This window comes from Dama dama, chromosome 19 (assembly GCF_033118175.1).
Source record: "Dama dama isolate Ldn47 chromosome 19, ASM3311817v1, whole genome shotgun sequence".
Lineage (NCBI taxonomy): Eukaryota > Metazoa > Chordata > Mammalia > Artiodactyla > Cervidae > Dama > Dama dama.
Window position 1 is genome coordinate 72,921,181 of NC_083699.1, and position 25,340 is coordinate 72,946,520.

General features: G+C 46.0%; 1 protein-coding gene and 1 non-coding gene across 3 annotated transcripts in view; one reads left to right on the forward strand and one right to left on the reverse strand.

Moving 5' to 3' along the window:
* Positions 1-335: 335 nt before the first annotated feature.
* Positions 336-25,340, reverse strand: part of ADARB1 (adenosine deaminase RNA specific B1) — a 111,048-nt gene continuing 86,043 nt past the window's right edge. For both annotated transcript variants that reach the window (XM_061167441.1, XM_061167442.1), the window contains 5 exons: positions 25,113-25,261; positions 23,673-23,841; positions 18,434-18,615; positions 1,450-1,628; positions 336-606 (listed from right to left, as the gene is read on the reverse strand). In XM_061167441.1, the coding sequence (XP_061023424.1) occupies positions 427-606; positions 1,450-1,628; positions 18,434-18,615; positions 23,673-23,841; positions 25,113-25,261 (859 nt within the window). In that variant the 3' untranslated portion in view covers positions 336-426. The remainder of the gene's footprint in view (positions 607-1,449; positions 1,629-18,433; positions 18,616-23,672; positions 23,842-25,112; positions 25,262-25,340) is intronic.
* LOC133074349 (U6 spliceosomal RNA) lies at positions 6,046-6,152 on the forward strand. The gene has a single exon (XR_009697183.1). It is a non-coding gene; the product is annotated as a U6 spliceosomal RNA (small nuclear RNA).

The window sequence follows — 25,340 nt, forward strand, 5'->3', positions numbered from 1 at the left end:
CGGGGATGGTTTCCTTAGGCTAGCTTCCTCGCTACTTCCTAACACCCTCCATATGGAAATGCCTCTTTGCACTTAAAACAATGTGGCATAAGAGTGACCTGGCATAATTATTTCTTATTTTATAAACCACATTCCTAGTTCTGAATAAATTATTCAAGAATTTCACACAAAGTAATTTCTATTTTCCTAAACTTCAGGAAGCCCTACTTAGTAGAACTCAATTTCTAAACGTAAACTGAGATTGAAAGCAGTCACTGGATGACTCAGAGGGGAACACTGCTGCTGAGATGCAGGTGGGGACTGGGACCCCGAGCCCACACCCACCACCCCACGCCGCCCCACACCGCACGCCTGCCCCCAGGACGGCGCCCGCCCACCCACACCTGCCCCAGCCCGGCTGTGAGGTTGGGGCTGTGCTGCACGCCGTCAGGGTGTGAGTGAGAACTGGTCCTGTTCCGTGGGCTTCTCCACCCAGGCGCCCAGCCCGGCCTTGATGAAGGCTCTGAACAAACAGGCCTTGGCAGCCTGGTACTCCTTGGCGACCAGCTTGGACTCGTGGTACACGTTGGGTTTGGTGATCTTGGAGCGCAGCAAGTTGGAGGGAACCTGTGAAAAGACAAAAAGGCAAGTACGGCTGTTCAAGCCGTAACAGTGGAAAACACAATCCAGTACGGTGTTCGAAGAATAGCATTTGAACCTGTGCTGCTTCTGGGGGACCTCACTGACCCCAAGGACCACATCACACAGAGCCACGCCAGATGCCCCGGCGTGCCTGCGTCCTCAGCCCCAGTGGCGGCTTCGCAATTAAATAGGCGGGCTGCTGGCGACCCATGAGCAGGGGACTCAAACAATACACTAACGCCTTCGGGTCTTAAACAAACACCGCTCTGCTATTTGGTCACAGAGAACTCGGTTCGCCCTGCCTTGGCCAACGGGTTTCTGTGCAGCCAGGATCTGCAGGGAGGGTAGCTGCTGTGAGGCTGCCTGTGTGGTGACCCTCTTGCCACGTGGACACGGCAACTTCTGTCCATCACAGATAAAAGTTTTTGACTCGACTTAATAGATGAAAACTGGTCACATACGGATCCACCAGAGAAGATTTTATCTGGGGAAAAGGGGACCTGTTGCTGTGGAAACCCTCCAACTCCAAAACAAATCTCAAAATCAACAGGTGTAAGAGGCTTCCTGAAGGGCTGAGTGAACTCAGGGCAGCCCCAGGTTGTAGGGCCCAGAAGTCTGCAGTGAGGGGGAGCGCCTGCCAGGCAGAGCTGGTGGGGCGCCGAGTGGAGGGGCTGCTGAGTCCTGGGTTCGTATGGGGGTGGGGGCCGGGGGTTGTGGGGTTAGCCTGCTTTGGATCTGAGGAGGCAGGGCCTGACTGCCCGCTGAGAGCAGCCAGAGGAGACGGGGAAGGGTGGCCGCGAGTGGGTGGGGGTCTGGGCGCCTCAGTACCTTGCCGTGTACACGCATCCAGCGACAGTACAACGCGTGCTTACACAGGCGCGAGGCGCGGCCCAGCTCGTCCTTCCCCGTGGTGGCGTTGATGACCTCGATGGCCGAGTCGCCCACCGTCCAGTTGACACTGAAGTTGGGGGCCTTCCCTGGCTGCCGCGCCTCCGCGTTGCTGATGCCTGGAATGGAGCGAGACGGGGCAGGTGACACGGGTGCTGTGGGGACAGGTCTGATGGTTGTCAGCCAGGCACATCCGCCCTCCCAGCAGCTCAGCTCAGTCCAGTGATGCAGCCCAGAAACACGCCCCTGTGGGGAGGCGAGCAGGTCCACAAAAACCCCCAAACCTGAGACTTCACGCACTCTGAGTTCACTTGGGGCCCAAATTGCTGACATCCAGGAGCAGATGGGCTCCGTTTCCAGGTTAATTCAGGGGCCACTTGGCTGTGCACCTCAGCATGTTTGTGCTTGGGCCCTGCTGCTGGGGCCAGGCAGGTTCAGACCCCTCCCCACATGCATGACACTCAAGATCCAGCAAACTCGCCTCTCGGCGAGTGTGCTGGTGATTTCTCAGCAGGGTACACCTCTCCTGTCTTAACCAGTCACGGCTCGTGCCATGGGGCTGATAGGTGGATGTCCTCAGGTCACTGGGGACAGAATGCAAGTGCCCAACACGGGCAGAGTGACGCAACACCACGGATCCAGACACAGGCCACAGGGCTTGCAACAAGAGCTGGTTTACGGTGGCAGTACCGGACCTCAGGGAGCTCCCCCCAGGCCCCTCGCTCTTGGTGACCACCTCCTCCCCCTTGCACAATGTTAAAGCCAGGCCAGCAGGTCCAGGCAGCCCACGGCTGGCACCCAGGCCTCGCTCAGAAGCCTCACTTCTTCGGGGCAAAGCAGCAAGAGAAGAACAGGGAAAATTCATGTTTACAGGCCACCAACCTCGGGGATCCAATTCAAGGGACAATATGTGTTCAATGTGATGTCCTTGCCCCCTCCCCCAGATGTGCAGGGGAGGGGTGGGTGCCCACTGTGCCTGGCCTCCCCTTGGCCCCTCCACTGCCTGGTGGGTGCTGGCGTCTGAATTCACATTTGGATAGCACTGGGTGGAGCTTCCTGAAGACCCAGATATTTAACACAGACCCCACGATGGAACCCCCGGGGTGGCTGCCCAGTCTGTCTTCCCCAGGGAGGTGGGTGGGGGCTGTCCCAGGAGAGGACGGGTATCGGGAGCGTGTGCTGGGACCACTCCACCCTGGGTCACCTGTCCTTCTGAGGTGACTGCCAGGGTGACTTCAGGTCAGCAAGTGAACACTTGAAAAATGACAATCTGTCCCCAGGAAAGAGTACAGAATAAGAGGCGCACGTCCCCTAGAGTCATTTGCCCACAGAACTGCCTGGCCCTGCTAATCTTTGTTCTGACTCACCAGTCCTCCTGGCTACAGTGGCCACCTCTGAGGTCTTTGGCCAAGCCCCACGCAGGGGGTCCAGCTGCCTGACTGGCTGCACGCCCTCCTCCCAGAGGCAGTGTAGAAGAGCCTAACCACGGAGGGGTGGAGCCCCCGATGAGGCCGAGTGGAGAACACACCGCCCGCGCAGAGCAGAAGCACGCTGGTCCTGACCTCCGGGGATGTCTCCTGCAGCCCCAATCCATCGACCCGCCTGTGTGCACAGCCCCCGCCCGCGGAATCCTCCCAGCAAGGCCAGTCCCCCCTGAAGTCCCCCACTGGGGCCCAGGGCCGCTCCTCCCCAGCAGCCTGCCTCCAGCTCGGCATGGGGGACTTGACAGATGAATGAATCATTTTTTTCACTCTAAGACATGAGCCCTGAATTATTTCACTTTCCATAAATGCTTTAACTAAATTAGAGGACATCTCACAGAGTGAGCAAACCCTCAATAAACTAAGCCTCTGGCCCCAGAGTCTGCCCCCATCCACAGTCCTCCGCCCCGGCAGCCACCAGCAGCCGGACCCCGCATCACTGATCATTGCTGCCTGCCTTAGCATGTGTTACACAAGTGCTTTCCAGACCTTCAAATTAACGTGTGATCTCTGCACTTACTAAAAACATGTATTAATAAGGCTTATTCCTTACATCCTCTCTGTTCTCAGAGTTACTGTCTCTCAGTTGTTTTCTCATATAGATCACTCTCTTCTGTGTTTATTTTCCTCAGAAGTTTGATGGCCATTCATTCACGTTTGTGAGTAAACGTCTTGGCTGACGAACACAGGCATCTGGCATGGCCTCCTGAGCCTCTTTCTGGGAAGGGCCTGAGCATACAGGGAGAGCCTGGACCCATGCCGGTCTAGACCAAGAGTCCAGAGTCCAGCTTGGCCCCTGTCCGGCTGTCGGCACAGGAGCCTCACCGTGGGCAGGAGCCCCGCCAGGGAAGCTCTAGCGTCATCCCAGGTGTCCCAGGGCAGCACATCCTCGATGCTAACCCTCTGTTGCCAGGTCGCTTCTGCCCTGCGAGCTGGGGCTTCCCCAGGCACTTTCACCAGCTGCTGGGTCTGGGGCAGCTGTCACGAGCACATGTGCCCAGGTGTAGTCGGTTCTGCAGGTCCCCTGGCCAGCACAGAGTGCACTCAAGGTCACAGCCTCTCGAGGACGGAGTCAGGACCAGCGGCTCGGGGGAAGAAAAGGGGTCTGTTTAGGTACAACTGGTGGGGAATCTCGTAATGGAACGGAATCTTCTGTGAATGAATCGATAACACATATTATTTTCTTTTGCAATCCCATGACTCCTCGACATAAGATCAAAATCAAGGGTTACTCTTCAATGTTACTTAAACCTTAGAATTGCAACATTTTACATTAAAGCTAGACATAGTCGTTTAACTAACTGTATAAATATTTTTTACGTGAAAGTGTTAGTCACTCAGTCATGTCCAACTCTGCAATCCCATGGACTGTAGCCTGCCAGGCTCCTCTGTCCATGAGATTCTCCAGGCAAGAACACTGAAGTGAGTAGCCATCTCCTCCTTCAGGGGATCTTACCAACTCAGGGATCGAACCCAGGTCTCCTGCATTACAGGCAGATTGTTTACTGTCTGAGCCACCAGGGAAACTCCATAAATATTTTTCACATTCTGAGTTAAATAAATTACCATCTTTAGCAAGAATGGAGAAAATAAAGCTACAAGACAGCAGCCAGTCCAAGATTCTAGTACCAGCCATGTACTTTCCTGGGGCAGGGAGCCCACATGGGCCCAGGAGCTCCTGTCTATGAGTCTCTGGGGTCAACAGTCCCGCAGGACAGAAGCCCAGAAGGAGCCTGTGTTTCCGGGGCTGCAAAGTGAGAACGGGGGTAATGAGCTAACCACAGGCCATTGTGCAGAAAACAGAAAACGCAGCAACAGCTTGGTGGCCCTCAGAGTGTCTCTGCTGCTGTATATCCAGCGTGCTGAGTCAGAGCTTCTAGAGCAAAAGCATGAGAAGCTGTGAACGGGCCTAGTAACTGACACAAGGGAAACTCAGGAAGCTTGGCTGGTGGCCCTGGTATTTCTCCTGCTTCCCTTGTAAGGGTGCTTCCTGTGCCGCACACGGTGTGATCAGATGCATCACACACACAGTGAAGAGCAACGGATGCCCAGGGGACCATGGCTCCTGTTACAGAGGCTACTGCTCACTCATTAAATGGCCAGGACATCGTGCAGTTACAATCCGGGCTGAGTGTGGCCTTCACTCTGCAAACGCACGAAAGTGCGAGCAGAGCTAAGTGGGGAGGACACCAAGGGCACAGCACAGCAACGGCCATGCAGTCTATCGGCCGGGCCGTGTGTCCTGGGCCTGCAGCCCCTGGAGTGGAGCACCTGGGGACGTCCATCTCATTTCATCAGAAGAGGCCCCTGGGCTGATGGAGGGGGTGGGGACCAACGGGAAGCATGAGTCTGCGAGGGCACGGCGGCCACACACACCCCTTCTGTCGTCTTCAGCTCCCCAACCCCAGACACAGATCATGAGACTGTGGGCACCACACGGTGGACCTCAGGCCAAATCAGACCCCCTTCTTACACCAGCTCGGGGTGGGGGGGGTGTTTAAAGCACCAACTTAGGCGAAACACTGGCTGCTCTGGTCCACAAGGTGATACGCTGCTGGCAACCTGGCCCAGAGGACAGGGGACCAAGACAGCCTCACCCCCAGGACAACAGGGCTGGTGAGTGGAAGGGAAAGTGCTCCCACCCCAAGCAACACACCCTGAGAACAAGAGGGGAATTCCAACTCTGGTGCAGGGGAAAGAGGATATCTGGGCAGAGCAGGGCAGGGCAGCAGACCCCAGGACAGACACAGAACATGCGGCTCCATGGGAGGCAACTCAGACAGGGTTCAAGGCCTCCATGTGTCATTATATCTACTAGTGTGGGCAAGAATCCCTCAGAAGAAATGGAGGACCCCTCAAAGTAAACAAGAGTCCTAGATGCAGTACTTGGGTACAATCTCAAAAATGACAGAATGAACTCAGTTCATTTCCAAGGCAAACCATTCAACATCACAGTAATCCAAGTCTATGCCCCAACCACTAATGCCGAAGAAGCTGAACAGTTCTATGAAGACCTACAAGACCTTCTAGAACTAACACCAAAAAAGATGTTCTTGTGCTCGCTTCGGCAGCACATATACTAAAATTGGAACAATACAGAGAAGATTAGCATGGCCCCTGCGCAAGGATGACACGCAAATTCTTGAAGCATTCCATATTTTTTATGCAAAAATAAACTCAAAATGGATTGAAGATCTAAATGTAAGACCAGAAACTATAAAACTCCTAGAGGAGAACATAGGCAAAACACTCTCTGACATAAATCACAGCAGGATCCTCTATGACCCACCTCCCAGAATATTGGAAATAAAAGGAAAAATAAACAAATGGGACCTAATTAAACTTAAAAGCTTTTGCATAACAAAGGAAACTATAAGCAAGGTGAAAAGACAGCCCTCAGATTGGGAGAAAATAATAGCAAATGAAGAAACAGACAAAGGATTAATCTCAAAAATATACAAGCAACTCCTGCAGCTCAATTCCAGAAAAATAAATGACCCAATCAAAAAATGGGCCAAAGAACTAAACAGACTTTTCTCCAAAGAAGACATATAGATGGCTAACAAACACATGAAAAGATGCTCAACATCACTCATTATCAGAGAAATGCAAATCAAAACCACAATGAGGTACCATTACACGCCAGTCAGGATGGCTGCTATCCAAAAGTCTACAAGCAATAAATGCTGGAGAGGGTGTGGAGAAAAGGGAACCCTCTTACACTGTTGGTGGGAATGCAAATGAGTACCGCCGCTATGGAGAACAGTGTGGAGATTTCTTAAAAAACTGGAAATAGAACTGCCATATGACCCAGCAATCCCACTTCTGGGCATACACACTGAGGAAACCAGATCTGAAAGAGACATGTGCACCCCAATGTTCATCGCAGCACTGTTTATAATAGCCAGGACATGGAAGCAACCTAGATGCCCATCAGCAGATGAATGGATAAGGAAGCTGTGATACATATACACCATGGAATATTACTCAGCCATTAAAAAGAATTCATTTGAATCAGTTCTAATGAGATGGATTATACAGAGTGAAGTAAGCCAGAAAGATAAAGACCAATACAGTATACTAACGCATATATATGGAATTTAGAAAGATGGTAACGATAACCCTATATGCAAAACAGAAAAAGAGACACAGATGTACAGAACAGACTTTTGGACTCTGTGGGAGAAGGCAAGGGTGGGATGTTTCGAGAGAACAGCATTGAAACATGTATATTATCTATGGTGAAACAGATCACCAGCCCAGGTGGGATGCATGAGACAAGTGCTCGGGCCTGGTGCACTGGGAAGACCCAGAGGAATCGGGTGGAGAGGGAGGTGGGGGGGGGACCGGGATGGGGAATGCTTGTAAATCCATGGCTGATTCATGTCAATGTATGACGAAAACCACTACAATATTGTAAAGTAATTAGCCTCCAACTAATAAAAATAAATGAAAAAAAAAAAAAAGGTGTTCTTTTCATTAGAGGGGACAGGAATGCAAAGTAGGAAGTCAAGAGATACTTGGAATAACAGGCAAGTTTGGGCTTGGGAGTACAAAATGAAGCAGGGCAAAGGCTAACAGAGTTTTGCCAAAAGAACACACTGGTCATTAGCAAACATCCTTTTCTAAGAACACAAGAGATGACTCTATTCACAGACATCGCCAGATGGTGAATACCGAAATCAGACTGAGTATGTTCTTTACAGCAGAAGACAGAGAAGCTCTATACAGTCAGCAAAAACAAGACCAAGAGCTGACTATGGCTCAGATAATGAGCTCCTTATTGTAAAATTCAGGCTTAAATTGAAGAAAGTAGGGAAAACTACTAGGGTATTCAGGTATGACCTAAATCAAATCCCTTATGATTATACAGTGGAAGTGACAAATAGATTCAAGGGATTAGATCTGATAAGAGTGCCTGAAGAAATATGGACAGAGGTTCCTAACGCTGTACAGGATGACCAAAATCATCCCAAAGAAACAGAAATGCAAGAAAGCAAAGTGATTGTCTGAGGAGGCCTTACAAACAGCTAAGAAAATAAGAGAAAAAAGGCAAAGGAGAAAGGGAAAAATATGCCCAAGTGAATGCACAGTTCCAGAGAAGAGCAAGGACAGGCAAGAATGCCTTCTTAGGTTAACAATGCAAAGAAATAGAGGAAAACAACAGAATGGGGAAGACTAGAAATCTCTTCAAGAAAACTGGAGAACCAAGGGAACATTTCCTGCAAGGATGGGCACAATAAAGGACAGAAATGGTATGGACCTAACAGAAGCAGAAGATACTAAGAGGTGGCAAGAATACACATAAGAACTATACAATAAAGGTCTTAATGACCCAGATAACCTTGATGGTATGGTCACTCACCTAGAGCCAGACATCCTGGAGGGTGAATTCAAGTGGGCCTTAGGAAGCATCACTACAAACAAAGCTAGTTGAAGGGATGGGATTTCAGCTGAGGTATTTCAACTCCTAAAAGATGATGTTGTCAAAGTGCTACACTTAATATATCAGCAAATTTGGAAAACTCAGCAGTGGCCACAGGACTGAAAAAGGTCAGTTTTCATTTCCAATTGCAAAAATGGCAATGCCAAAGAATGTTCAAACTACTGTACAATTGCACTCATTTCACATGCTAGCAAGGTAATGTTAAAAATCCTTCAAGCTATGCTTCAGTAGTACATGAACTGAGAACTTCCAGATGTACAAGCTGGATTTAGAAAAGGCAAGGGAATGAGAGATTAAATATACAACATCCGATGGATCACTGAGAAAGCAAGGGAATTTCAGAAAACACATCTACTATTGCTTCACTGACTATGCTAAAGCTTTACTGTGTGGATCATAAGAAACTGTGGAAAATTCTTAAAGAGGTAGGAATACCAGACCACCTTACCTGCCTCTTGAGAAATCTGTATGCAGGTCAAGAATCAACAGTTAGAACCGGACATGGAACAACAGACTGGTTCCAAATTGGGAAAGGAGTACGTCAAGGCTATATATTGTCACCCTGCTTATTTAACTTATATGCATAGTACATCATGCGAAATGCCAGCCTGGATGAATCACAAGTTGGAACCAAGACTGTCGCGAGAAATATCAACAACCTCAGATATGCAGATGATACAACTCTAATGGCAGAAAGCAAAGAGGAGAGTGAAAAAGTTGGCTTAAAACTCAACATTCAAAAAACTAAGATCATGGCATCTGTAGAAATAGATGTGGAAACAATGGAAACAGTGACAGACTTTATTTTCTTGGGCTCCAGAATCACTGTGGATGGTGACTGCAGCCATGAAATTAAAAGATGTTTGCTCCTTGGAAGGAAAGCTAAGACAAATCTAGACAGTGTATTAAAAAGCAGAGACATCTCTTTGCCAACCAAGTCAAAGCTATGGTTTTTCCAGTAATCTTGTATGGATCTAAGAGCTGGATTATAAAGAAGGCTAAGTGCCAAAGAATTGATGCTTTCAAATTGTGGTGATGAAGAAGACTCTTGAGTCCCTTGGACAACAAGGAGATCAAACCAGTCAATCCTAAAGGAAATCAACCCTGAATATTCATTGGAAGGACTGCTGCTGAAGCTCCAATACTTTGGCCACCAGAAGCAAAGAGCTGACTCATTAGAAAAGACTTTGATGCTGGGAAAGATTGAGGGCATGAGGAGAAAGAGGCGACAGAGGACAAGATGGTTGGATGGCATCACCAACTCAAAGGACATGAGTTTGAGCAAACTCTGGGAGATGGTGAAGGACAGGGAAGCCTGGCGTGCTACAGTTCATGGGGTTACAAAGAGTCAGACACGACTGAGTGACTGAACAACAGCAATAATAACTAGTGATTCTGGGCATCTCTTCCTGTTGACCATCCATGTCTTCTTTAGAAAAATGTCTATTCAGGATTTCAGCCCATATTTTGTTTTTTAGTACTGAGTTGTATGCACTTTTTGTACACATTGGATATTAACCTCTGATCAGTTATATCACTAGCAAATATTTCCTCCCAGTTGGTAGGTTGTCTTTTCACCTTGTTGATGGTTTCCTTTGCTATGCAAAAGCTTTTAAGTTTAATTAGGCCCCATTTGTTTAATTTTGCTTTTATTTCTTTCCTCTTTAGAGACTGATCCAAGAAAATACTGCTATGATCTTTGTCAAAGAGGGTTCCACCTAGGTTCTCTTCTAGGAGTTTTATGGTTTCAGTTCTTAAAACTAGGTCTTTAGAAACCATTTTGAGTTTATTTTTGGGTATGGTGTGAGGGTATGTTCTAACTTCACTGATTACAGGTGGCTGTCCAGCTTCCCTAACACCACTTGCTGAAGAGACTGTCTTTTCTCTATTGTATATTCTTGCTTCCCTCCTCAAAGACTAATTGACTTCAGGTGTGTGGGTTAGTTTCAGGGCTCTCTATTCTGTTCACTGATCCATGCATCTCTTTCTGTGCCAATACAACACTGTTTTGATTAATGTAGCTTTGTTGTATAGTCTGAAATAAAGAAGCATGATTCCTCCAGTTTTATTCTTTTTTTTCAAGATCGCTTTGCCAATTCAGGGTTTTTTGTGGTTCCAGAGAATTTTAAGATTATTTGATCTAGATCTGAAAAATGTCATGGGCATTTTGATAGAGATTGCATTGTATCTGTAGATGTCTTTGGATAGAATGGCCATTTTAATAATATTAATACTCCCAATCCAAGAGCATGGGATATCTTTCCATTTCCTTGCCTCATCCTCAATTTTCTTCATCAATGCTTTATAATTTTCAGGTCTTTCAGATCCTTGGTTAAGTTTATTCCTAGGTATTTTATTCTTTTTGATGCAATTTTAAATGGAATTCTTTTTTAAATTTCCTCTTTCTGATACTTTATTATTAGTGTGTGTGCTGTGTGCTAAGTCGCTTCAGTCATCTCCAACTCTTTGCGACCCTATAGACTGGTAGCCCGCCAGGCTCCTCTGTCCATGGGGTTCTCCAGGCAAGAAAACTGGAGTGGGTTGCCATGCCCTCCTCCAGGGGATCTTCCTGGCCCAGGGATTAAAACTGTGTCTCTTATGTCTCCTGCATTGACAGGTGGGTTCACCATCTGAGAAGCCATTATTAGCATACAGGAACAAAAATGATTTCTCTATAGTAATCTTGGATTCTGCAATCTTGCTGAATTCACTTATTAGTTATAATAGTATTTGGGTGGAGACTTTAGGGTTCTCTGTAGAGATTATCAGATCATCTGCAAATAGTGAATTTTACCTTTTCTCTTCCAACCTGGGTACCTTCTATTTCTTTTTCTTCTCTGACTGCTGTGGCTAAGACTTCCAAAACTGTATTAAATAGAAGTGGCAAGAGTGTTGCCACTTGTCTTCTTTCTGAATTTAATAGGAAAGCTTTCAGCTTTTCACCATTGAGTATTATGTTGGCTGTGCGTTTGTTGTAAATGGCCATTGTTATGTTCCCTCTATGCTCACTTTAATGAAAGCTTTAATCATGAATGCATGTTGAATTTTTTCAAATGCTTTTCTTGAGTCTATTGAGATGATCATATGATTTTTCTTTCATTTTGTTAATGCAGTATATCACATTGACTGACACGTGAACATTAAACCATCCCTGTGACCCTAAAGTAAATCAATTAGACCATGGTACATGATCCTTTTAATGTATTGCTGGATTTGGTTTGCTAATATTTTGTTTAGGAATTTTCCATCTATATTCATCAAAGATTGGTGCAAAGTTTTGTCTATGTATAGTATCTTTGGTTTTAGTATTAGGGCAATGATAGCCTCCTAGAATCAGTTTGGGAGTGTTTCATCCTCTTCAATTTTGGGGAAGAGTTTAAGAAGGATACATAGAAGTTCTTCTTTGTATGTTTGGTAGAATTCCCCTGTAAGGTCATGAACTTTTGTTTGCTAGTTTTTTTTTTTTTCTAATTAAAAATTCAATTTCACTTCTAGTGATTGGTCAGCTCAAATTGTCTGTTTGTTCTTGACTCTATTATAGAAATCTGTGCATTTCTTCTAGATTGTCCAATGTGTTGGCATATAACTATTCATAGTACTCTTAAGATCTTTTGTGTTTTGTGGTATTGTTTGCCATTTCCCCTCTTTGACTTCTTATTTTATTTGGATTCTCTCTCTTTTCTTCTTGATGAGACTGACTTTGTTATCAACTTTCTATGTCTGTACCAAAAAACCAGCTCTGGCTTTCGTTTATCTTTTCCATTTCCTTTTTTTTTTTTTTTACTAAACAAGAACTTTATTTTGTTTTAAAGATGATACATATTTATCATACAAATTGTGTAGAAAATATAAAAGTGAAGTGAAGTCGCTCAGTCGTGTCCGACTCTTTGCGACCCCATGGACTGTAGCATACCAGGCTCCTCTGTCCATGGGATTTTCCAGGCAAGGGTACTGGAGTGGGCTGCCATTTCCTTCTCCATCCATTTCCTTTTCAAAACTATGTTTAAATTTCTCTCTCTGATCTTTAATATTTCCTTCCTTCTGACTTTGGGCTTCATTTGCTCTTTTTCTAAATTTTTAGATGGCAGCTTAAGTTGTTTACTTGAAGTTTTTCTTCTTACTTGAGGAAGGGCTATATTGCCATGAACTTCCCTTTAGTACTACTTTTGCTACATCCCATATATTTGGAAAGTTGTGTTCCATTTTCATTTATATCAAAGTATTTTCTGACTTCCTCTTTGATTTCCTCATTGACCCATTGTTTTTCAGTAGCATGTTGTTTAGTGTCCACAGATTTGTTTTCTTTGTGTTTCTCTATCAGTAGCTGATTTCTAGTTTCACACTACTATGGGCAGAAAAAATACCTGATATAATTTCTGCCCTCTAAAATTGCTGAAGTCTGTTTTGTGACATAGTACGTAATCTATCCTGGAGAACATTCCATGTGCACTTAAAAGAATGTATGTTCTCCTGGTTTGGGACATAATGTCTTATAGATATCAATCAAGTCCAACTAGTCTAATTTGTCATTTAAGACCACCTTTGCCTTATTGATTTTCTTTCTGATCTGTCCACTGATGTCAGTGGAGTGTTAAAGTCACCTATTATTGTATTATTGTCAGTTTGCTCCTTTACATCTGTTAGTATTTGCTTTATAAATTTAGGTGCTCCTGTATATGTTAACATATTATTGATTGGGGGGGTTTTGCAGAAACTAATGCCTGTGACTGGCAATTTGTTATGTAAATAAATATTGAAACACTCCAGGTAATAACATTCTGGTAACAAAAGGAGTATTAATACATCTCTAGTCAATATGTGGTAAAGGAATGTTATATCCTCCTCTTGTATTGATTTCTTTTATCACTATATAATGCCATTCTTTGTCTTTGTTAAGAGTCTTTGTTTTAAAGTCTACTTTGTTTGATATGAGTATTGCTATCTTCTTTTTCTTGTTGTTTCTATTTGTATATCTTTTTCCATCCCCTTTCAGTCTGTGTGTGTTTTACCCTGAAGTGAGTCTCTTGCAGGCAGCATACTGAAGGGTCTGTGTATTATCCAATTAGCCACCCTGTGTCCTTTGATCAGAGTATTTAGTCCATCAACGCTTAAAGTAATTACTGATATGTACGTTTTTTATTGCCATTTTGTTACTAGCTTTCCAGTTGTTTTCATAGTTCTTCTATGTTCTTTTCTTCTTCTTTTTGCTTCTCCTGTCAAGGTTTGATGATTTTCTTTAGTAGTATGGCTGCAATCCATGGGGTCACAAAAGAGTAGGACATGACAGAGTGACTAAACAAAAACAATGCTTCGGTTCCTTTCTTTTTGATTTTTGTGTATCTGTCGTAGGTTTTGAATTTGCTGTTACTTTGGGGTTCACATGTGTTGACCCATAATCATATCTACTAGATTTACACTGATAAGTCATTTAAATTCAAACACACTCTGAAAGAGCTACATTCTACACTCTCCTCCCCCACATTTTGTGTTTCTGATATCATATTTTACATCTTCCATGTTTATTTATCCCTTTACTGTTTTATTCTGACCAATTATGGTTGAATATTTACTATATCTGATAACAATATAAACTGTTTTACAAATAGTTAAATCAAGATTATATATACATTAAAGTGTTTGTCATTCAGAGGGATATTAGGGGTTCACACTAATTTCTAACACCTCAGAACTGACAAATGGGTGAAAAACATTAACCAAGTTTGAATAAGGGGAAATGTTCATTTCTTTGTGATTGATCTGTTTGTTTTGTTATGAATGGAAACTGTCATACTCTATGAGTTCCAAGCTGAAAAGCATGTCTGCCATTGGACAGAAATATGGGCATCATGATATGTAACTCTATTCAGTGTTACTTCTTTTCCCATCAACTCACTGTTAAAAGTTTATGAATATGCTTACAAATAATATCAAAACTCACTATAAAATGCATTATTTAAGACAGTAGAATTTTAATCCATAACTTGCTATGGAAAATATAAGTAAATAAGCCTAGTTTTTTCATTTTTTTGTTTTCCTAATCAAATTACAACATTCCTGTACTTTAAATTATTTTTCACTGTTTACATAACTAAGTTACTACCTAAGGTAGAAGGCAGCATCCCTGCAAAGTCTTCACTATGTTAAGGTTAGATAATCAATTTCCTATCCCAAAAGACACAACTAATACAGTACAGAGAATTATCACTAAATATTAGCAGCTGTTTTTGTTAAGATGAGCTTTTATGGGGAATATTACAATAATGGAGTAGGAAGGAAACAAAATTTCATGTATCTCTATCTGTGAATTCTGTGAAAGCCCCACAGGTTTTTTTAACTTATCATTATTTTTAATACACATACATGTATCTATTCTTCTTTAAATTATTTTCCCAATTAGGTTGTTACAGAATATGGAGCAGAGTTCCTTGTGCTATACAGTAGGTCCCTGTTGGTTATCCATTTTAAATATAACTGTGTGTATGTCCATCCCGAATTCCCTAACTATCCTTTCCCCCTACTTCCTCCTTGGTAACCACATGTTCATTATCAGTCTGTGAGTCTGTTTGTTTTGTAAATAAGTTCATTTGTATCATTTCTTCTTGGATTCCACAAAAAGCAATATCACAGCATGTCTCTTTCTCTGTCTGGCTGACTTCACTCAGTATGACAGTCTCTAGGTCCGTCCATGTTGCTGTAAATGGCGTTACTTTATTCTTTTTATGGCTGAGTAACATTCTACTGTATTGTGTACCACATCTTCTTTATCCATTCATCTGTCGATGGACATTTAGGTTGCTTCCACACCTTAGCTATTGTAAACAGTGCCGCTGTGAACACTGGGGGCGCACATATCTATTTTCCTTTACTGTTTATCATAGTCATACTTGCTTTTATATTTTTTTGGTCATTTAATTACATACTGGATTATTTAAGTGATTGTCTTACTCCATATTTGCCTTTCCTAATGGGATTTTCTCTTTCCTATATTTTCTTACTTCTTTTCCATTTAGAGAAAGCCCTTCAATAATTCTTTTAGGGTACATTCAGTACTGCTGAAATTCTAGTTTTTGCTTGTCTGAGAAATTCTTTATCTTTCCGTCTATTCTAAATTATAATCTTGTTGGGAAGCGTATCCTGGGTTGTATGTTCTTCTTCAGCACTGTGAATATACTGTGACACTCCTTTCTGGCTGCCGATAGCCTTACCAGGGAGCTCATGTAACTGACCCCTTGTTTTTCTCTTGTTGCCTTAAGAATTCTTTAGCTTTTGCCATTTTAATGATGTGTTGGTGTGGGTTTGATTGGGTTCATCTTGTTTGGGACTTTCTGTGCTTCCTGTACCTAGATATCTGTTTCCTTCTTTAGGTCTGAAAAGTTTTCAGCCATAATTTCCTTGGTTGAAGACATTTTTTACCCTCCCTTCTCCTTCTAGAACTCCTACAACGTGAATGTTGGCACATTTGATGTTACTGCAGAGATCTTGTATGTTCCATTCATTTTTGTTTTGTTTTGTCGTCTGTCTACCGCTCTGGTTGAGCGAGTTCCAATACTCTCTCTTCCAGGTCATTTCTGTGTTCTTCCATGTCATTCCATCTATTATCCATGGCTTCTACAGTGCTCTTTAATCTCAGATATTGAACATCTATTTCTGATTGGGGCTTCATTAAATTTTCCATTTCCTGTGCTTCTGTCCAGGGGTAGGTGAGCCCCGCACCCTCACCCCACCGCCTCGCGCTCGTCCTCTGTGTCACTGTTTGGTGGCACTGCTGGCAGTGAGATCGGCACTGTGGGTCTCACCCCACGACCCCAGGCAGCCCAGCTGTGACCCCAACCCAGGAGCCTGGGCACCACGACAGTCAAGCATCTCGGTCTTCCTCACTGGGCTCTCTCGCTGCACCTGACAGCAAACAGGGCCAGTGGGAAACTCAGACCTGGGGGCCAGTGGAGGAGAGTCAGGAGCCAGAACTGCCCTGAACTTGCAGGTGCTGGATCTGAAACTAATCTGAAAAGGAGAAACAAGAGAGTTCAAAAGGATGGGAAAGTGCATCACGTGAGCGCCCAAGGCAAATGTTCACCTCCAAGAAGTTCTTTCTTAAACACACACTTTTCACGCTGAAATTAAAGTAAAATTCTCATTTTTAACCTCGACGGCATTTTCAAACACAGTCTGCCGATAAACCTTTTAATAAGTCCATCTAGATTTGCTTCAGTTTCCGGGGAACCTTGTTCGTTCACCTCAGCCTTTCTCTGTGTGGCATTCAGGTCTGTTTCTCCCGCTTCCTTCAGACACCACCATTCTCTCACGGCTGTTACACGGCATTCTCCTTCCAACATGGGGATGACCTGCGATAAACTATGAGGTGGAAAAGAGCAACAAACACGGCATGACCTGCTAGGCACGCAGCCGAGCACCATGTGGGCACAGCAGGAGGCCTGGGAGGGGACAGCCCAGGTGGGCCTGGCCACTCACTGACTGTGGGGACTCCCTGGGAGAAAGTCGAGGGCTGTGCCACAGGCCCATTTAAAAGGAGGGTGACCTCCCGAGTTCCTGAGACACAGACACCCTCTCCTCCAGACTTCTCCTGTTTGCATCCTTTTGTCTGTGAAGACGCCCCGCATGGTGTCTGTGGGCTTCAGGGCAATACTGGGGAGGAAGAAGGAAGAACAGGTCTTCCTTTGTAAGTTCACGTTTCTAACAAACATACATGGTGAAACACTGTTTTCCAGCATGTGCTCATAGATACAGACACACTCTGTACACGTACGACGTGTTAAAGCACACCTGACTTCATGGGTGAGCAAGCCTGTCGGAGCCCAGGACTCCTTTAGCAAGTGGTGGAGCAACACACCCGGAGCCACCCACCTGGGCACTGGGCAGCAGTGACTCCCGAGTGGCCCCTGGCGCCACGTGTTTCACACATGATGCTCTCAGTGGCTGCGGACACTCACGACAAGTGACAGCTGATTGAATCAAGGCACTCTTGCCCCACACACAAAGCACAGACCGAACAAGGAGAACTGTTCTCTGACTCGTGAGAGATTCACACGCAAACACACATCCAAGTACACCTGCTTCACATCTACCAGTGTAAGTTCAACAGCAGGGACGCTACAATCTCAACTTGCCATCAAATTTTATCAGTCTACTTTTATCTTTTTTCTCCTAAGAAGATCACGGTTTACAGTAGAGAGTTGTGAAACTGAATTTGGAGCAACTTTTTCTCCATTCCCGTGTGATCCATGTGCTCTAAGAGACATGCTTTCAAACAAAGCTCCACGTTGCTTTTCTCAGTTAGAGATGGGCTAGTAGCAAGACCACAGACCACGGCAAAACACACACACACCAAGAGGCATTCTAGTTCACGGTTAGGGTTTTAGTTCTAGCTTTAAAAGTAGGTAAAGCAATATTTCCAAAGGATAAAAATACCTTAACTGTGTCCTTTTAAGTAAAGGTGAACTGAGAAGTTAGGGCCCTTGAATTCAAAAGCTCTTGTTCACTTTTCTAGCCACTGACATTCTAGAAGAAAAACAATAAACAACCAGTAACCCAGGGCCCACTAGGCAGGTGCACGTCCCCACTGAGACGGACATCACTGCCTGCCACGGGCACAGCCCTATCGCCGACCTCCTGCAGAGCTCGTCACTGCGGCCGTGAATCCTCTGTGGGCCAGCCCAGCATCATCTCAGGCGGCTGAGGCCTGTGCAGTCTTCACGGCACCTGGAAGCCTCTACAGTGGATGCAGGACTCAGCAGCACAAGTGCGGGTGAGAGGAAAGCCCACGGGTGCCGAACCTGGGCTCTAGCTTCCCTGTAAATCGCGAGGTTTTCAACTGGCAAGAGCGGGGAACCTCGAGGGACCCACTTAAACGACCCATCCATCGCTTCCGCCCCTTCTGAATAGCCCAACACTGCCCGCCACACCCCCACCTCAGTGTAGCCCCCACCGGTGTGTTACTTGTGAGACCAGCAGGCTGCAGTCAGAAAGTGGGGGTACTTGCCGCTGAGCAGAGGCTTGTTGAGGGTGTACAGCGGGGGCAGGTCCTCGATGTTGGAGATGCGCTGGTACATGGCCCTGGAGAGGTGGTCCCCGTGGTATAGGCTGCCCAGAATGATGCTGGAGAAGTAAATGGGCTCCACGAAGATGCTGAGCAGGGACCCCTGGATGCCCACCACATTCCACCTGGAGGCAGAGGAAGAGGCCTTCAGCACGGGGTCCCTTTGGCCTGGGCCCTCCATAGTGCCGTGCTCACGTGGGCATGCTGCTCATTACATACAAGTGTTAACCAATTTAAAAGGCAGTTAAATAACTGACTGGGGTTCCCTGGTGGCTCAGCTGGTTAAGAATCTGCCTACAATGCAGGAGACTTGGGTTCGATCCCTGGGTTGGGAAGACCTGCTGGAGAAGGGAACGGCTATCCACTCCAGTGTTCTGGCCTGGAGAATTCCACGGACTGCATAGTACATGGGGTCGCAAAGAGTTGGACACGACTGAGCGATTTTCACTAAATAACTGACTTAGTAAGATTCTAAAGAGAAAAATCTACTTAATTATTTTATGCTGGAATGATCTTTTGCCTCCATGTTTCCCAAGATGACACATTTACCGAAGATTAGTTCTAAAAACATATCAAGCCACGTTTCTTGTGAGAAACATCAAAAGAAAAAATAAACCTTAATTTCATTACTTCTAATAAATAAAAAAATGGTAGCTCCAGAGGGACGGAAACGGGTCTCCTCCTGCTCCCCGGTGGCGGCACTGACTGTCCTGACCCTGCACGCCACTGCTCTGAGCCCCACAGACAGCAGGAGAGATGCCCTCCATGGCCTCGGGGCTCCAGGTGCCAGCACCCAGGGGGCAAAGCTCACTGGCTTCAGGTGTCTCTTCCCTCACACCCCTTCCCCAGGCCAGCAGCATGGGCATCCTCTGCTCCCTGCGGAGCTCCAGCCCTCAGCCAAGGGTCCCCAGTGCCCCCACCTTGGTCTGTGCAGTCCTTGTCTCTGGGCCCCCCCCCCATCAGCTGCCAGTGGAGCCCACCAGGTGCCCCCTCTGCTGAACTGCTGCAGATCTTACCACCTGTCCCCCACCTTCTCCCATCAACAGGCTCCACACGGGAGGGATTCGTCTGTTTAGCACACTAAAACATCCCAGCATTTAGGGACCTGGCCTCACAGCGCAGTGTGTGCTGACTGGACAAATCTCCGGCTCCCCCCACCCTCTAAGAAGGAAATTAGAGCAGAGGTTTTCTCCGATCTAGCAAGGAACAGTAAGGAAGGATTTAGTGCGCACAAAACCCACAGGGAGCCCTTTCTTATGTAAATCAGAGGCTTGTCAGGGGGTTTAGGCCCCATTAAGCTGAATTCAGCCTCCTGGGGCAAACTTGAAAACCCTGCTCTTGCAGAAACCTATACGAGTTACAAGTCATTAATTCTGAACATTTGCTTCGCAGGCGAATCCTAGGCCCTGATTGCTCCACGGAGGCCCTGGTGGGAAGTGGTCCACCCACTCAGCTCAGCTTCCCTGGGCGAGCCTCACGGGGAACACGGAGGGGCCGACTTTACCAGCAGCAAACATGCATGGGGTGTGCGTCGTACAAGCCCACCACCCCCAGCAACCCTCTCTGAAAACTGGCTGTCCCTGTGACCCCACAGCCGCCCCACAACAGGGGGGCTCACAGCCAATGCCCCCAGCCCCCTCTGTGTTTGGGGGAGGGGGAGGAGGCAGTGGTGGGGGACAGGGCTCTGCATGGTCGCATACACTGCCGCCCTCAGGCAGGTGGTCTCTGCTTCCTCCCCAGCTCTGCACGCAGCACAGGCTGTCCTACTCCCCTCCACGGCCCAGTCAACCAAATTCACCCAGAGGTGAGAGCCCCCGGGACCCCCCACCACCACCCCCCACTGTGGTCTCACCGAAGCCTGCCTACTGCCCTGACCCCTCTGGGACGGGAACCGTCTGTGGGAGGCAGCCCTGCCCTCTGTGAGACCCAGGCCAGCCCCCCAGACCCTGTTCATGGTGACCATGTGACTGTCAGAGGCAGGGGCAGCCCTCTAGGGGCACCAAAGATCAGAGGGTGGGAGCTCAGCCCCGCGCCCGCTTCCGGGGTTGAATTAATCACCAAAGACCAAGGATTCAATCATTTGCATGGAGATCCCAGAGGACAGGGCTGGGAGTGTCCTCCGCCCACGCCCTGCTGCCTTAACCACTCAGCGAGATGTGCTTACTTTTCCACTTGAGTGTCAAGTGCTATGAAAAATGATGAGATTTTGATCGAAGTTACAGATTGGGAAGAAAATCAAGCTACTAGAAATAATGTTGGATGTGGCATATATGTGGATGTTTTAGATTAGTGGACGGCTTGTCATTTTGTTTCCGTTCCTGGCTTGGTCTGAGGATAAGGGATGAGCTGGGGCCCTTCCCCACATTCTTGATCTGTAGAAATGACTGTATGTATGAAGAGGATACCTCCCCAGAATGCAGAGAACTCATGCAAGGGTCTCCTGCAAGAGCTGCATCCTCTTTCTCTGCAGCCACCTCTTTGATTTTCTCCAATTTATTTACCTCTTGGGAGTGAGGGCGTGACTGGTTTACTTTTTCTTAAAGTTTGGAACTCCATTCAAATTTCTTACACATGCTTGAGTCAATTTTAGGAACATACATGTTTCTACAAAGCTTCTATGTCATCTCAGTTTTAATGGTGTCCATACTCTCACTGCGGCCATCTGCGCACGTGTCCGTTTCTACTAGATCCTGACACCCTTTCCTCCTCCCCTGACTTGGCCTGGCTGCACCCTGTGTCTTGGTCAGACTTCCAGAGGTCTGCCAATTCTATTACCTTTCTCAAAGCAGCACCCTGGGTTTCTGACTGTTCGCTGCTCATCGCTGCCGCACCGAGTACTAACGTCTGCTCTGTGTCCTTCCCTCCCGTCTGCGAATTTGGACTTGCTCTCTTGTTCTCGGCTGTGGTGTGTTTGATGTCGTTCACTTACGACCATCTCCTTACTTCCCCTGCAATTTCTTCTGCGAGCTGCTGAGGCCTGATGGACACACAGTGCCCTGCCTGGGGTTAGAGCACAGAATTTGGGGAGTCCTGGCATGTAAACACCCTCCTGGCCCGGGAAGATCCCCCGGAGAAGGAAATGGCAACCCACTCCAGTATTCTTGCCTGGAGAATCCCATGGACAGAGGAGCCTGGTGGGCTACAGCCCACGGGGTTGCAGAGAGTCAGACATGACTTAGCAACTAAACAACAACCAAACCCCCACCCCCAGCCCTCTAGTCTCCTCCCGCCTTACTCCAGGCCTTCCTCCTGCCCCTCCTGCTCTGCCCCATCCCTGGGCCACCACTGACCTGCTTCTGTCACTTTCTAGAAATCTACAGCAATGGAATCACATGGTAAGCACTCCTTTGGTTCCTGGCATGCTGCACAGTTCTCCTGTGCTGTGACCACATACCACTGACTAAACATCACAGCTTATTCTGTCCCTTGCCTGCGCAGTGCCCCAAGGCACAGATACTCCCACTTAACCCTGTTTAAAGACTGACAGCCATTCAAGCTCCTCCCAGATGTGGAGAAGCAGCTTCAGTCACTCCAGTGTGAGCCTGCATGGACAGTGCTTCCATCTCTCTCCAGAAACAGGAGTAAAGTGAAGGGAACACATGCCAGAAATGCCTTTAACATCTAAGACACGGGTGAGCTGTCCCCACAGTTGGCTGCAGTGTCTGTCTCCAGCCTAGGAGGATGACACTCCATGGCCTGGGGTCCCCACCGTACCCGACAGGGCTCTAATCCTGGAGTGAAGAATGTGCCTTCATGGACATCTTTTTTGGTGAAGTGTCCATTAAAATATTTTGCTCATTTTAAAAACTGTTTTTTCCCCCTTGTTGGTTTTAAAAGTCTTTGTATAGTGTGGATCTAGGTCCTTTATCAGATGTACAATGTGTAAATATTTTCTTCCAGTTGGTGACTTTATTTCTCATTCTTTTAACAGAGTCGTTCAGAGAAGCAATTTTTAATTTGATTATGTCTAACACCATTTTTTTTCCTCTCAAGGAGTGTGCTTCTGATGTTGCATCTAAGACATAACCCATCCCAGTGGCCAGGATTTTCTCCTCTTTCCTTCTAAAATTTTTACACATTTAGGTCTATGACACATTTTCAGTTAACTTTTGTATATGGTGAAAAATAGGAAGTACTCTTGTTTCTTTTTACATGGGGTGTTCAGTTGTCCCAGCATCATTTGTTAACAACACTATTCTTTCTCTACTGAACTGGCTTTGAACCTTGATCAAAAATCAGCTGTGACCAACAATGAACTTGTGCGACTTGAAGTTTAAAACACAACACTGTTTACATTAACACCTCCCAAAATTAAATATTTAGGTACAAATCTAACAAAAATACAAGACCTCTACAAGGAAAACTATAAAACTGACAAAAGAATCAAAGAATTAAGTAAATGGAGAGATAGCCCATGTTCATGGAGAGGAAGACTCGATTCTTTCCAATCTGAGCTACAGACTCAGCACAAACCCATCAAGACTCTAGCACAGTATTCTGCGGATGCTGACAAATGGATTCCATAGTTTACATTAAGGGGCAGAAGGCCCAGAAGAGCCCATACAACACAGGAGAACAAAGTTGGAGGACTGACTATCTGACCTCAAGACCTACTATGAAGCTACAGTAACTCATTTTGTGATTTATCAGAAAAGTACACCTGGTCATTCAGACGATAAGAAATATATTTTTCTTATATATATTTGGTCTGCTTCTGGGGTTCCTGGCTCACAGCTCCTAGGCCCTGGGAACTTCCTAAGTGATTAACCATAGGTGTCTATGTTAATGAGGTAGATTGTGTCACCCACCTGAGGACAGGGGGCTGGTTGGCTGTGGAGCCAAATACTGATCACATACGGTGGAAACTTTTAGCCTCATCCTCTTGACCTCCTGGTAGGGGAGAGTGGCTGGAGGTTGAGTTCCCATACCAACAGCCATGATTTTAATCAATGGTGCCTTTGTAGTGAAGCCTCCATAAAAACTCAAAAGGACCTGGCTCCAGAGCCTCTGTCCACAGAGACCCCCACCTCTCTTCTTAAGGTGGCCCCTGAAGCACCTTTTAAAAACCTGAGTCCTTCAGTGAATCTGTGGGACACACGCCCGGGTGTCTCTGGAAACACCCCGGGGCCCCCAGACATGCAGGGGTGGGGGCAGGCCCAGGTGTACATCCAAGGGGACTTACCTTGCCATCTTGTCACTGCAGGACATGGTGAGCAGCCGCTCCCCCTGCAGCACCCCGTCCCACGTCTGGACGCTGGCGTTGGAGCGAACGGGGATGGTTCCCTCACCAGACTCAATCTTCGTCCGCAGCTGTCCGCGGGCTTTTCGATTTGGATGTCTATCTGCTGGCTCTAAGACAGAGACACAAGGTCCTCTTAAGAGGGTCTGCTGGTCGACCATCTATTTAACTCACCAGAAAACATGTCTAACAACACTCTATCAATTCAAAATGCGATTCACACGCACGTGTGCATGTGTTCATTCTACATGCACCTAAGACATGTGTGTTCGATGCAAGCACAAAAAATTGGACAGGAGGATACAATACAAACCAAATTCACAAAAATGGTTTCCTTGGTGGTTGGAAGAAAAGAGGGCCTCCACTTTAACCAAATGATGTATTTTTAGGATTAGAAACTAGCTGAAGCAGACAGAACACAAGGCTGACATTTGCTAATTCTAGGTGATAGATATTAGAGTATTTTGCTATATTTCTTTGCTGCATATTTAAATTTTCAAAAATAAATCTATAGGAAACATTCACAAACACCCAGAGATTTTTTTACATGAATACAGTGATTTAAATGTTATTTTTTATGTTTTAAAAATATTTGGCAATTTCTACAGTGCATACTTGCTGCTTTTTATAAATTTTTTTTATAAATTTTGTCTTTTCTTTTAAAAAATTTTTATTTATCTATTTATTTATCTGTGCTGGGTCTTCTTTGTGGACTGCAGGATCTTAGATCTTGGTTGCAGCACATGGGATCTTTAATTGCAACATGTGGGATCCAGTTCCCTGACCAGGATCAAACCCAGGCCCCCTGCATTGGGAGCGAGAGGTCTTAGCCACTGGGTCACCAGCGAAGTCCCCACCTGTTGCTTTTATAATCAAGAAAAATAATATAATCAAAAGTTCTATTTGGAACAAATAATGCTTAAGCTCATAAGTAGGGTTGTGGATACAAGTTACTATGAAACAAGAGCACAAACAAGAATGAGAGCAACACGGAGGTCAGAGCGAGGCCTTCCCGTCCATCGACATCTGCTTCTGAGACTCGGTCACACTCTCGTGATATCACAATCCACCAGAAACACGGACCACGACGTGCATTTCCAATTTAGAGATGCATGTCATCCAAATTCAAAATCTGAACACAATTTTGATTTAATATCCTCACTCTAATTTCTTATTTGAATCCACATTTTCATTCATTAAAAATTTCAAATTACTAATTGAGAAGAAAAGTTCATGTTTTTGTACATCCTTATCAGATTCACATCCAAGGTTGAGATTTTTGAAGAAGAAAGGATATGAACACAGGTTTGTCTTTTCCCCTGTCCCAGCACAGCCATGGACTTTCTTGGGAAGCGGTGGCTGCAGCCGAGCCTGGCGCGGTACCTTCCAGGATGGGCTCGTGGGGTGAGAAGATCCTGGCGTCCCCGCAGGGGGAGGTGCTGATGTACAGGTGGAACTGCACGTTCTCCTTCAGCTTGAAGCCGCCCCGCTCGGACTTCTCAAAGATGGATCTCTTTTGATCATCTTTGCTACTGGAAGGAGTAAGTTGCAAAGATAAACCTTAAAGCTGAACCCAATCAAAACTCAGTCTCTCATAGCTTATGGTGATTT